The sequence below is a fragment of the Corvus cornix genome, chromosome 4 (assembly GCF_000738735.6).
Source record: "Corvus cornix cornix isolate S_Up_H32 chromosome 4, ASM73873v5, whole genome shotgun sequence".
Classification (NCBI taxonomy): domain Eukaryota; kingdom Metazoa; phylum Chordata; class Aves; order Passeriformes; family Corvidae; genus Corvus; species Corvus cornix.
Window position 1 is genome coordinate 61341024 of NC_046334.1, and position 14854 is coordinate 61355877.

At 38.0% G+C, this 14854-nt stretch overlaps 1 protein-coding gene across 8 annotated transcripts in view; it reads right to left on the minus strand.

The window, feature by feature from the left end:
• PPP2R2C (protein phosphatase 2 regulatory subunit Bgamma) overlaps positions 1-14854 on the minus strand; it is a 202551-nt gene that overhangs the window by 22330 nt on the left and 165367 nt on the right. For all 8 annotated transcript variants that reach the window (XM_019287161.2, XM_010401936.3, XM_039550576.1 and 5 more), the window contains one exon: positions 7724-7888. In XM_019287161.2, coding sequence (XP_019142706.1) covers positions 7724-7888 — 165 coding nt within the window. The remainder of the gene's footprint in view (positions 1-7723; positions 7889-14854) is intronic.

Consider the following 14854-nt stretch of genomic DNA (forward strand, 5'->3'; position numbering starts at 1 on the left):
TAACAGCTGATAAATAAAAAAATTTAACCAAAATAACAAATTATTTAACTATACTGTAATATTTTTAGATGGCAAATTTGCACTATTCCTGGGTCAGCTGTAATTTGCTCTATCACATATATTTCACCAAGAGTAGCATAAAAACCTTAAAACTAAATTTCATTTGAACTTCTATCAAAATATAAGTATTCTTTTTTTTTTTTTTTTTAAGTACATGACACTTGTTCATAACATTCAACACAGAAACCATTGTTTTGGTGTCATTTAATTCAAGAAACGCTACATCTTGAGCTAAGCATAGTTCTGGGCTTATCTCCAATGTGGTAGAGATCTCAAGAAGACATAAAAATGGGCAATAGAAACAACCAGAAGTACCAAATTACTTCCACACAAGGAATGGCTAAAGAGACTGGGGTCTCTCAACCTAGGAAAGACTGAGGGAGTCATAATTAAGAGTGGCATGGAAAGCATGAATAGGGAATGACAGTTCACTGCGTACACTGTCTCTTCCAATCCACAAGTAGGGGTCACCACGTGAAACTAGGAAAGGGTAAGCGGAGGAAGATGGTTCTTCATACTGTGCCTAATTAACATACTAAAGACTTTACTGAAAGATACTGTGAATGGTAAAAAATATACACAGGTTCAAAAGTAACTGCACAACTTCAAGGAAAGAAAAAACCTCAAACATCCATTTCAGTATTGTTAAATGCAGTAAGTTCACTTCCACTAAGGTCCCTGAACCTCAAGTTTCCAACTGCAGACTGCAGAGCGTGAAGATTATACACTTAGTCTGTTCTTACATTTTCTGTTGATGTTGCTACTGCCAATATTAGAGCCAGAACACTGGGCTAGAAGGACCTCTGATGTGCCCAGCTATAGTAATTTGTATGCACTGTTTAAAATCTATTTTAGGATTTCATACAAAAGAGTTCCTGTGTTCATTCTAAGTGAATCAAGTCAAACTGCAAGCTCCCATTGAAATTCATGGTCTCTTTATGCCTTTTAGCTTCATTATTCATGATAATAATTTGATTTACCATTATTATTTAGTCTATCTTCGACTATCTCTGAATGTTTTATTGTTTTGTATTAAGCCAATCCACTCATACATTCATCTCCCTTGGAAATTCTCTTTCAATAATAGAATATTCTGCTAATGTGACAATCTTGGTCTATACTGATTAATATGGTTATACATGATAAGTAGTTTTTAAATCTGCTTTCATAAGCAATCTAAATACAATTATTTTGTGAGACACATTTGTTTAACATTTTATATTACCATAGCCTGTAGCTGCTTATCCTGTTTTAAACTAAAAAAAGCACCTTTTTATACTTAGATTTTCTACTTGCTTTTATATAATTCAGAGGGCACCTCTTTGTGCGCTGGTCACTTACACATCATTTTCCTTCTTTGACTCAAAGCAAATTTCTGACCCTACATCAAGGCTGAAGTTTCACCTACTGTACAGCATTCCTTTATCCAATGACCCACTATCAAAACCAGGCTTCTCATCAATACCTCTAGAGAGCATGGCTTTTTAAAGTGGAGCCTCAAATCAATATTTAAGAATCTGTTTTACCATCTGCACTGAGTTGCCGCAGCTTGTCACAAACCATGAGGGAGGGTGCATTAGTGCTGAAAGGCAAAGCCAGATCAATAGCTAAAGATCAGTGGGTGGGAGCTTCACTACAGAGTTGCTTAGATTAGTATAACTTTACCAGTGAGTTTGTTAATAAAGAGAAATGGTGTTAAAGAGAGAAAAGGAATTGAAAAAACACAAAGTCAATCTAGAAGATCAAGCCTCTTTAAACCTCGGTCTCACAAAGACTTACGTGCATGTTTAATGCCACATGTTGTGAGCAATCCCAAGGAGTTACTGGGACATAAAACTACTACTGCTCTACAGCCAAACTGATGTGTAAGTCTTTCTGATCTTAATATATAAGACTAGTGATAAGTGGGTTTTTTCTCCCCCAGTGAAATAAGATCTTGAAAGCTGGTTTCATGAGACATTAAAAAGCAGTATTTGTTGCTATCAAAAAAATTAAGCAAACAAGACAGGAATTTTAATAGACTGAATAATTAAATCAATCTTACAGCAATTATTTGCTTTATCTGTGTGTGGTTGGGGGAGAGGGGTTAATGAAACACCTCTTCAATCATAAATCATTTACCATTGCTTCAGGCTTTTCTCTTTCCTCCGAGTATTTCATAGCTAGAAGTATATAATTCAGGTTTTTTCTTCCTCAGATTTAATTTTAACATATCTTGCACAACTGGAGGAAATACTATATAGACATAATTGCATTTCTGCAGAAATGTTTTTGAATTTTCATTAGCCATGTTTTAAATGTCTTTATTATACATTCATCCAAACTGAGCAGAACGGAAGCTTTGGAGCCCATGCTAAAGGCAATCTGTTACTAAATTTCAGTGGAATTCCTGCACAAGGAAAGATCCGTTCCAGGATCTAGTTTAGCATGCATGAAATTGTAGTAACAGACCTTTAGTGACAGTCATAATTACAAAATTATCAGGATATGGGCACATTTTTTCATTGGGGATATAAAATCAGCAATGCATATATGCCTTTGTAGTGCATGCTTAAAAATAAATACAGAATTAGGATAAGGAGAACAAGCCTTCATCAAACACAGGGTCAAATAATTTCAGAAGCTCTGATAAGTTTCACTCCTGTCACATGAAACCTTGCAGATTTTGCCTGAAGTGGACATCACTTTGACAGGGGCCTCTCTGTGTACAAAGGGACTGCCTCTCTCTCAGATGATAACCTGACATGAGACCAGATGCAGAAATAAAAAGTGTATTTTAGATGTAAAGCTCACACACAAGAAAAACAAGTTGTTTCTTTTTCAGTCAGACAATAAGCATCATTCATTTGGAAAGGTCAATATTAATTAGCAAATCCAGCAGGGATAGTCTGTCACAGGCTTTTTTGTGCATCTGGTTGTTCTCTGTGGCAAATGAAAGATAATCCATATTCAGTCAGAGGTCTGAAAGCTGTCTTGGCTCTGAAATTCCAACCTGCTTTAAACAACTGGTAAATATAACTAATTTAATTTTAAAGATTCAACATGTTTAAGTAGATTATCCTTGATTTCTGTCTTGGCTGTTTCCACAGTTCTGAATTCTTTAAAATCAAAGGCAATCTCAAAAAAGCCCAGCAGATAACACAATTGAGTTACAAGCCTGACTGACAGGACAGTGGCAATTATTCTTGGGGAAAGGCTGGCATTTCTTTCAGGCCCGGAATTCAAATAAAAATGTGGAAAAGGAACTCTCAATGGAAAAACCATCCCACTCAGCTTTGGGTGGCATGTCTGAGTCAGGAACCAAACCTGGATTTCACTCTGCATTGCTCTGAAGATCATTTTATACTTTTAAGGTACTGATAGTCCAACCCATGGGATTGGGATGCACCAGCTGAGATGCTTTGCTCCATTCAGGGAGAGTCCAGAGAAGATGGCTGTTGGGATTGCCTGCCACCTATAAAGGCTTCCTTGGTCAAAGGGAGGAGGGCTCTAAATGGCTCCTGCTACAGACCCAGAGGTCAGGAGCTTGAGAAGTCTGTCTGCAGGACAGAAAGCACCAACTCATGGTGACAGAGGCTAATGCTATATAACCCCAAAATCTCTGTTTTTAAGATCACCATGGCACACAGAGCAATGAACTTGAAATTGCAGCTCCACTTTCCTCAAAGTATTTTGCTGTAAACTCTGCACATGGGTAATGGATAATTAGAAATAGGGTTTAAGTCTACAAATACACATTAAGAAATGAATACTAAAAAACCCTTAAAGCAACATACAGAATTTAAATAAATTACTACTTCTGAAGTATGCAACCACTTTAAGATGTTAAGGGTATTACATGAAATATCAATGTGAGTTATACTCTTGAGTGACTTAAATTTCCATACTGCATGACTATACAGTTTATATTTACCATTTAATAATGGTTTTAATAATTCTGATGAACTATTGAAAAAGCTCTTTATTTTTTTCCGACTTCACATGCTCAAGCTCAGTTTTCTTTAGCTGACTGCTTTATATTATATGATTTGTTGAAACAGCCATATGTACCTATCTAGCCTACAAGCTGTTTGGAAGAATGATATTAACTCCATGAACATTTATGAGGATCGCTGAACATAATATTAGCAATAAAAATATAAAAACCAAATTAGCAACTATTTGTTAATTGAACAGTTGCATATTATGCTGTAAGTAAATTTTTGTCAGGATGATCTTACTACAACAGCATCCCTATGCTTGTCTTCCTTGTCACCTTAACCCCATTAAGAAATGGTGTTAAAGAGAGAATTGCATTTATGGAATTTATGAAATTTATGGAATTTGAGGTAGGGGTTAATTCTTTTATTTCTTCAATGTTCCCAGCTGACCACTCCAACAATGATACTTTTGCTGCTGTCACAGATTTCCATATACTGCCTTTTTTTCTACACTGCACTGCCATGCATGTTGTCTCATGACACATCTCAAAGGCAATCTTTGGGTGTTTTGGCAAGTACACGATTTAGGTGAAAAGTTCCATATTATTTAAATTAATTCCCTATCTGTTGCTGAGGTTTGACTTCCATAAATGTTTTAAATCTTTACCTATAACACCGTGGACTGCAACAACACCTTCCTCATTCCCACTCCTCTAATATTCTAAACAAGCAGGGACATTCATCTCTTTGGCACCTCCTCTCCAGAACATTTTTGATGGCATCCTCTCCCACTACTTGCGAAGTCTGATAATAACATGGAACAGCATTATGTATGTACCTGCTCTGTGGTTACAGATTGGTCTTTCCCTGATATACATTTTCCATGGCTACATAACATTTTCTTGTGATCCTCACTCAGTTCTGCACGATCTATTACAGCTGTTATAAGAAGCAGTTTCAGGTAGTCCATTAGAGACACAACACATTTTATCACACCTTATCAGTATCTCAATGACCATTTAAAATTCAGCTACTGACCTGATACTCTTTCAGTGCCTTACAAATAGATTTGATGGTCTGAGATAATTTTTCTAAAGGACAGATATCTCCATTACAACTCATCACACAATTTGGCAGCTTGCTATTAAATCTCAGCAGAGGTACCAAGGACGAGTACATATGGAAGTAGTCTCATCTCGTCCATGTCAAAGCCACGAGGATTTATAAGGGAAACCCTGTAGTGCTGCTGTCACTGATGCCGAAAAGAGGGATTTTGCCACTGAGCTTGGAAAACCAGAAATCTTCAAGACATTATAATTTATCAATATCCTATGTTGGTTGACTTACACTACAGATATTAGTATGTAATTTATTTTTACAGTATGACACTCTCTAAGCCTGTACAAATGGAAGGGCCCTTCCCCCAAAAACTGAAATGGACTTTATCAGTGCTATAGGGATTTGAATAAATAAGGGAAAAAGGAGTAGATGCAAAAGTTCACAACATATGCTCATTATCCAGGTATTTTTGTAAGTTTTACATTGGATCTTTCATCCCTAAAAATATGTACATCCATTACAATCTTGGAACAGCATCTGAAATACAGCACACAGTGATACTCGACTGTGCTGAGAAAGCAGGGATGTGTGGCACAACATGAGAGTTTACAGTGACTCCAGTTGTAGTGTTTTGCTTGAGAAGTGAAGTCAGTTATGGGGAAAGACTGAAAGACAAGCCAAGCTAGGAGAGCAGGGTACTGATCATGCATATGCACCAGATGTAAACTTAGCAACTGTAAAGAGGAATCAGATGTACAGTCAAGGTACTAGAGACAATCATGCAAATAACTTGGGTTTGTAGACTGTTTTTGATACATCCTTTTGGACTGCTATGGGCTGTATATAATTAACTTTGCTTGTCTCTGAGAGCTATACTGAAACCACTCCAATCAGCAGTGCATGGGCCTACTCCTTTTAACACTTTGGAAATTCTACCATTGCTGTATCAATTTTGTACTGTACACACTCAGATTCTCAATGAGCTTGACTTGACTTCAGTGCAGCAATGCTACATTAAATGGCTATTTTCTAACTCATAGATCTGGAAAATGGGGTTTAATCAATGACCATCAGACCTTGTGCTCCCTTCTGGCATAAAATGCCTTCTTTCATCCAGTGTTCTGTATTGTGGCTTTAATAAGTTCTGATTGGCATTTGGCATTGAGTTACAGGAGCATGGAGGCCTTATTAGCAGGAAGAAATGGAAGTACTACAAAATAAAACAATTAAGTGGGACAGGATAACTCATAGCATTGTGTCAGACTGTGTCATGCTTACATTTCACTTCATGGTATTGAATTCCCCCTACAAGTACAAGGAGATACAGCTAACAAAGGTAAAACACTTCTCTGCTTAGGAAATTGTCCTTGAAGGTTATTTTCTATAATTGGAGACCACATCCTAAGGGGCTCTGAGCATGTGCATTTTTCCTTGCAGTCAAAAGGCCTAGTCATAGGCTTTTTACTATATTCACTTCAGTTTTAAAAATACCTTATGTACAAAATCTGTTCATCACTTAGTTCTCATTTAATTCTTCACATGCTTTTTCCTCTCCTTTTGCCCCTGCTAATAAGATCAGCCTACCTCAAACAGGTTCAAGTAGGCACTGAATGACATAAAACCTCTTATGTGCTCTGGTAGTAAAAAAATTTCTCTTGAATTTCCTGCCAATGTTTCAACATTGCAAAAGAAACTGACAACCCAATTCTGTGAGCTGGAGGTGTCGTGGAGGAGTCCTAGTCCTGAAGGTTACTGAAACAGAGCTACCACAGTTCATTCATGAGGTTCTCAGCTTCTCAGGAACCAAGCACATGATGCCTTTGTCCAGGCATTGTCAGTCTCAGAAGATTAGGAACAAACAGGTCGTTTGCATAAGGCAAAGTGCCCAGGCATGCCATATTACTGGTGGGAAGAACCACAGTCTGTCTTCTCTAGACCATAAAGAGCTGACAGTAAGGCAATATAAACATGCATTTTTCTTCAACTTTTACTTTGACAACAGTCACATATTTTAAAATTTTACTTCCTTCTTACGTATATTTCAGATATGAACTATCATGAATCAGTTGTTCATCTCAAAATTTCACAGCCACATAAAATCACGTAGGACAGATAACTTCTATACCAACACAATTTTCATTTATTCGCTCCTTCCCCGCGCCCCCCCCCCCCCCCACTACTTATTGCATTTCCTCTGAGTCTGTTCTAACATAACATTGAAAAAATACATATAGGGAATACTGGACTACATTTTTAGGAAGGATACCGAGATTTCCTAATTCAGAAAACGGATTCGAAATTTGAAGGCAGTTTGACAATTAAAATTTACTTGCTGCAGCACTCAGAACAGTACTTGTGTATTCAAAGCAGTATTCTCATCTACTTAAATACTCCCTCATCCTCTTTGATTTGTTAGGAATCTTCTCTCTTTTGCTAAAGCGTTCTGGGTTCTTCACCGATCCCTGCAATAAGAACCATAAGGGCAACCAGACACAGACATGACTGTTAGTTACCAAGGTCATAGCTAATACTTGCACAGGTGAAATAAAATTCTTTTTGCTCTTTTCTTGTCAAATGTGCCTGCAAGTGAGAAACTAATACACTGGGGTATGCACACATCTACGTGCTGTCTGTGAATAGTAAGATTTTAATGACATCTGGGGCTCAATGGAGTAAGGACTTACGCTTGGAATGTTTGTCACAGAGAGCTGATGCCCTCATGTCGCAGAGTCTCAGGGATCCTTTGCTGCTGCTGTAGACAAAGAGATTGCAGTGATGGGGATGGAACTCAGAGGCTGTAATCACTTCCGTCAGGTCCTCCATGTTGGCTGGCTTTATATCTACAATGTCTGAACGGAAGTTTCATCAAGGAAAATGCAGATGTCTGCAGGTAAACCATGACTCTCACTTGAAGGAAGCATGCAAATGTACAGACATGTAATGCTTTTAAAGATATACTCACTTTTTTGGTAGTAGTGCAGTTTTAAATTTCCATACCTGGCCCACTTAGACCAAAAAGCAATGTCAAACTCAAAGTCTGCATGGTTTTACTGCAGATGCCATTAGCAGGTCACCATTTGTCCATGCTGTGCAAACACATCAAAGAAACAGTGTTGCAGGGATATAGAGTTCTCAGCTTCATTGAAACTGACAGAGAGCAGGTAGCTGTTATCTCCTGAACTTGCTATTGAAACCACTGCTCTATCCCAGATAATACTGACTGAGAGGGAACAATGCACAGCTCAGATCTGCTCACTCCAGTAAGGCTCACTGGCTTTTACCATCATACAACTTAAGCTAAAAAATAGATGTAGCTTAAGGTAAAAGACTGGGGAAAAAAAAGTACTTTTTTTGCAAAGGCACATGTGGCAAACACAGAAGTATTTATGCAAATAATTTTGGGTGAATCTATACTAATAAAATTTCCTTTAAAAAAAATTATGCATGCTATTAGGTTTGCTATTTGAATACTTACAAGGAAGTATCTGGAATGGCAGTCTTAGGCTTTTATGTAAATGACGCCCACTACCAAAATCAGGATGAATTTCTGTGACTGAGAATCCTACACCTGAATCATTTACGTGAACATCATCTGGAACAAAAATACATCAAATATCTACTTTCCCAATCACAAACTTGTCAGCTGGATGACCAACGATTACCCACATGAAGGGTAACTCACATGGTGCCTCTAACACTTACATCTCCACTCATACACATCACCTGCCTTAAAACCCAGGACCCACACTGAGCCTGTGTTTGGAGGAGAAGGCCAGTTCATGGAAGACTGCTTATAGAGAAAAGAATGAAAGTAAGAGTCTCATGAGTGGGCTGTAAGAAAGCAGTAGATACAGAAGCATAAAATGAAAGAAGTATATATATGTAAAGCAGTACATTTAAATAAGATTGTTCATTTTCACATGGCCCCCAGCAATCTGCTACAGATAAGCCATCCAAATGTTAACAAATCCTTCGAACAAGAAGAGTGAGTAACATTACCCTATTTTACTGATGAGTTTGTGTGAGAAGCAATAAAGGATTTGCATAAGATCACATGGGAAATGCATGACAGAACAAACTCAGATCTACTGAGTCCCAGTGCAGTGCCCTAAACACAAATCATCTCAGTGCCTGGATTCCCTGAACATAAAATTTGAATCAGCTGACATTCAAAATTTAAACATCTCAGAGGAAAAGATAAATGAGAAAATCTGTTTTATTGATGGCAAGAGAAATCATATATCATGGTACTAAGCCTGTTTCTGTTCCCACTGTGTCCACTTCCCAAATGGAAGACCAATCAAAGACCTTTGATTGATTTCTGTGGGAATGGGATACAGTCTATCACCACCTTTACACTCTATACTTTGAGCTTTCCCAAAAATATAGGTCTGGAACACTACAGTGAAATAGTACAAAAGATTCAGAGATAATTATCTTGATGACTGTGCATACATCACACGGTTGTGGTTTTTTTTTTTTTCCCCCCATATGGTTTAGAAGGGAAAATATCAGCAAAACTATTAATATCTTATGACATTTAATAACAACTGGGAATGAATTAATGTTGCATTTTAACTGAATTCCTATTTACTTGTACTATCACATTTGCATCCATCTCCAAGAATCCATCATGATTAATATAAGTGCAATGAATGTTAAGATGTAGAAACATTGATTTATGTATTTTATAAAGCATCAACAAATAATCCTGAAAAACAACAGAAAAAAAACCCCTTTATTCAGTTATGTGTATTTGGTGAATTTGTCTCAAGAAACACCTTTAAGTAAAAGCAATTGCTTTCAGGGATTGAATTGCTTTGTGGAGTTCAGAGAAATTATAGTTACTCAATAGAAGAATTTCACCTCTCAGCAGAGAGATAAATAATTGCTGAGTGATGAGAAAGATATAAAATATAAATGGAGTATGTGAAATAGTCATGGTAAGTATCATTTTTCTGGATGCTGAGGACACTATTGATGAATTTCCTTTCATTGTGTAAAATGAATAAACCTATGTTGAATAATGAAATTAAATATTCTATCCTCCTGCCAGAAAAGCAGAAAATACTTGAAACAGACTGCATTTCCAGATGTGATCTAAATCTCCACTGAGAAAGAACCTCATTTGCCTACTGAGGATCATAGCAAAAATGAAAATTCATCATTCCACTAGATTTAGAAAAATTAAAACAATAACACTGTGTTGAAGTAAACAACCAAGGGACTAGAGAGGCGCAGAAGAGATTTACCCCAAATGCATTTGTAATAATAGACGGAAAAACAGCCTTTGTTTTGACAGCTATAGAACCCAATATATCAAAAGAAGAATATGTCACACAGAAGAACATTGTCCTCCTCTCATGATTTTTGCCATCTATTTGAAAACAATCAAGTACAGCTTGACATGTGATGTGTGGGAACTGTATTTAAACTAGCATGACATGGTAAGGGCAAGCATCTCCCATGAGACATTTCTCATTTCTATTTTTCTATCTTCCCTTTGTGTCTTTTCTTCCTTTTAAGTACAGCATTGCATGGCAGGAAAAAATACCAAAATTTTAAAAAAAAATTGGACCAGACAGTGTGCTTCAGAAACAGGGCGTTTGGTGAACTTGAAAAGCACGCAACAGAGGGAATCTGGCAGAAATTGATTAAATGAAAATTCCACTGCTAAAGAGAAAAAAACTATGGTAACGGCACAAATCTGTAGAGTTGTCTCTGCCTGCCCCTGCAATTGGATCTTGTGGAGGGTTGTCTCCAGGGGGGCATGGTCCTTCTCCCCCACTGCACTCATCTCTGAAATTCCAGTCACATATGACTCTTGTTGTACCATATGTGATCTGCTTCATTTTCAGAATATGGATAAAACACCTAAGACCAAAGGTATCTAAGACAGAAAGAACAGAGTGTTCAGTTCACCACTGGCAGTGTACTAGGATATAATTCTGTTGTCCTAAAACAGTCAGTGTTTCTGTGCCTTAACAGGGTAGAAATTTCCCCTAAGAAAATGAAAAATATCTTCATATTGCTTTGACTCCCACACATGCTTGACAAGAGCAAGGCATTTTGATCCCTGCTAGATACTTGCACTAATGGAAGGTTGAACTGGCACCTTGCCAGTGATGGGCTAGAATGCATTGGCAGTCTTTTAATTCATTAACATTAAAACAAGGAATAGAAAATATCTTCTTGCTTGCAAGAAATAGAACAGGTCCTTCCCCCTTAACTATTTGATATCTTACATACCAGATCTGTCCTCCCCTGCTTGGCTCCATGAAACAGGATAAAGCTATGAAGAGGCCAGCAGACTTTCTAGATGCTCTCCACACCAAAATGGAAATGAAAGGTCAAGTACACTTGGCAACTACAATGGTGAGAGATGATGTTCTTACAGTTGGGTTAGTAGAGCTACAAGGAAAGGCAATTTTGGGAAAGGCAACAAAGCTACTCCAAGCAATACAGCCTTAACTTTGGCTGACCATCTATGTTGCCTTCCCCAAACTATTTAAGAACAGAAGTATAACAAAGGAGAGTGAGCAGGGCAGGGCCTGGCTGTGAGGAGGCTTTAGGGAAAGATCTGAGAGAGGGCAAAGAGGGAGAGAAGAAAAACACTAAGAGAGGAAGGAGGGAAGAGCATAAGGAAAGGCATGATTAAAATCCTGCAATGATATGCAGTGTGAGGAATGTGATGTGAGTACATGATTCAGCTACATAGTATGTTTAGTTCTAATCCAGTATTTTGTGCTGCTGTTGTGCAGCTGATAGCAAACTGAGGATAACAGGAGGAAGAAAATTTGTTCCGTTGCCTCTGGGCCACTGATCTAACAGAAATATTCCCCTCTGGGAGGTCACTCCAGAAAGTTCTTTTTATTGCAGGTTACAAAGTTGACCCTCACCTTGATCCAAAATTCATATTAATCAGACTCCTCCTCTTGATCAGCTAGAATATAAATGAGCATGCCTGCTTTATGCTCATGCCAAAACATGTATAATGAGAATGTGTAAAATACATAGGGTTCTTGCTGAGCAAAAGAGGTCTCAGAATAAGTTTCCTTGTATGATAATGAAAACCTAGCAGCCTCCTTAAAACAGATTAAATTCCCTTTGAAGTGAACAGTATGCATAAAGAAATAGCTGCTTCATCTTCCCAAAACCATCGAGGAATTCTACGAGAAACTGAATTTGGTAGAGAACAAATTTGCAACTCACAAGCTATGGCATATAAAGGATTGAATCTTCTATCATTATTTTGGAATAGTTTTTAAATGACTTGTGGGTTCACTGCAAGAAGGAATTTTTTTTTTTTTTTGTGGTCAGAAGAAGGCTTGAAAAAAAAAATTACTTGCCCTCTCCCCCTTTATTCAACTGCAATGGAGGAGGAGAGGCTTTCTTTAGAAAGCCAGACAAAATTTTCCATAGTAACTTCACAAGAAAAACAAAACTCTCATCTTTCTTATTTCAGTATATGCTGATATGACACTTCATTTTTATCCCTGCGTGGGACTTAGGTTTTTGCAAATTTAAGCACTTTCAAAAAATAACCTTTGGCATAACCTATCTTACCAAACCTGGCTGTTCCCTGTGTTTTCTACAGAGGTTTGTTCAGGCTACTAATTTTGTCTGCATCTCACACCTATATTTCAGCCTAGCTCTAGAAAGATTCAGTGACTAATAGTTGAAATCAATAGCAATTCATGGAAGCTGCCAGGGCTTCAGTTTAGAGTAATTGATTACTGTGGTCCTGCTGAGGCTCTACACTTTTAATATAAGCATTTCTCTGAGTGGTTTCCTCTGTTAGTCATTTAGTGCACACTATTTTCATTACAAGGAGGGAACTGTGATGCTTACAAATCAAGCTCTACCAGTTTTACACTTCCTACATGATGGTTATATCATTCCTACACCACACGCCAGCTGAGAAAACGAATTCCAAATGGCTCCAGTCTTCTTCCAGGCTGGGTACATCAGGCCTTGACAACATCATGATGTGATTACATCACTCTTATTATCAATGAAAGAAGCAAGCCCTAACTCTTAATTAACCATCAACTCACTCCTTTCTTCCCATTTCTTACAGATAAGCTGTATGTTTTCACTGTTGAATGATAATTCTACAATAGGCATAACTTGACAAGTATGGACAGCACCGAATAGGGTCAAGCTTCTGAATCTCTGTATTTCAGGCCTGTTGTCCAAGAGCCAAGGGTTCCTGGACTGAACTGTCAGTAGGTTAATAGACATGGCCTTTTCTTCAAATTCCAGTATTTTACCTTAGGCAAAGAGAGTATTTGTATTCCAAGTACTCCTAATAGCCACAGTGTCAATTTTTTCAATCGCACAGCATTTGCCCAGTGCTCCAGTAAAAGCATGTACTACATGGGTTTTATTGTAAGCCCAGAGAGCTGCATTTCGAATGATACATTTCTGTATCATTTGACTCTTCTGAACCACAAAAGCAGGAACTGCTGCATAAGCGTGTGCTCCTCTCCACTGTCTGGAACCTAATACGTGTTAATGCAAGGTATCGATCCATACTAAGTGGTACAATGTCAGCCCAATTCCATTTTTAATTTCATGGTCTTTATAACAGTGATTCTTCAGACATCATACTGGAGTTGGGAACTCTGACAACAGTCTCACACTGGTGGTGATTTGCTGAAAATACCAACTTAAATGACGTGATTTTGACTGGCAATAAAATGTCTTTATCAAAGGTGCTCCGACAGTGCCATTACGATAGTACAAAGGCTTCTGCATTTTTCCTCATATCAGGATTATGAGATACAGAAAGAGTAAAAACCACTATGGGGCCTGGTAGCTCTATGTGGCAGGCCAAACCATAGCCAATTACATTAGGTGCTGTGCGAACACAAAGTAAAGGGATTGCTCATGATATAAAGGACATGTACAAGGGAGCATACAAAGAAGAGATTAAGTAATGTTAACACAGCTCTGTGGACTTCTGAGGTTTCTTATGTCAAGGATTACAGCCTAAGCTAGATGAGAAAGTGCTGTTAGTGGAAGAAGGAAAGTCATGGTCACAACTAAAAGGCTGCAGTAGCAATAAACTTGCCAGCTATTCAGCTAGAACTACCCATAAAGAGATTTTGGCCATGTTGAGGTTGAGATCTAGCTCATCCAGAAAATGAGAATATATTCAGTACATCCTCCTGTGTTATTGGCAGTGCACTTTTATACAGTGTGGGTAATAAGGTGTCTGCATGCTGGAATGACGCTCTTTGGGCAATGGCCTCGCATCTATCCTCAGCATACCACTGTCAGTACAAGATGGCCCATGTCTCCTCACAGTCTAGTATGTAATGCTCCAGCCAGAGTCAAGCCTAATTTTGCTCTCTATTTCTGTCTTCGAACATCATAAAACTTACAAGACACGAGGAGCACAAAGGTGAACACTCAGACCCTTTCTATGGGTTTAGGAACCAAGATGTTACTGATTTATCTGGCAGCTGCTAGAAACCAGAGTGCCTCAGGATGATGGAACAAGAGTTATTCAAGAATGTAACCTAAACATCAAACTTCTGAACCAAAGCTGAAACTCCTGGACTTCCTGTCTCAAGTTTCACTTGGAACTGGAGATACTTGGCAAGAAGTTAAAAGTAGTATTAGAAACATTGTCCATTCATTAAGTTTAAAGCAAAGTAGAGTCAGTATCAGTGCTAATGTTTTACAGAGAATGAAACTGAGGTGTGAAGTGGGAAAGGCTTGGCAAAGGTCAATTTAAGAGCCAGCAAGACCAATAGCTCTGGATTCTGATCTAGTGGTCTCTCTCCTCCCTACCTGCAGCTGTCCAG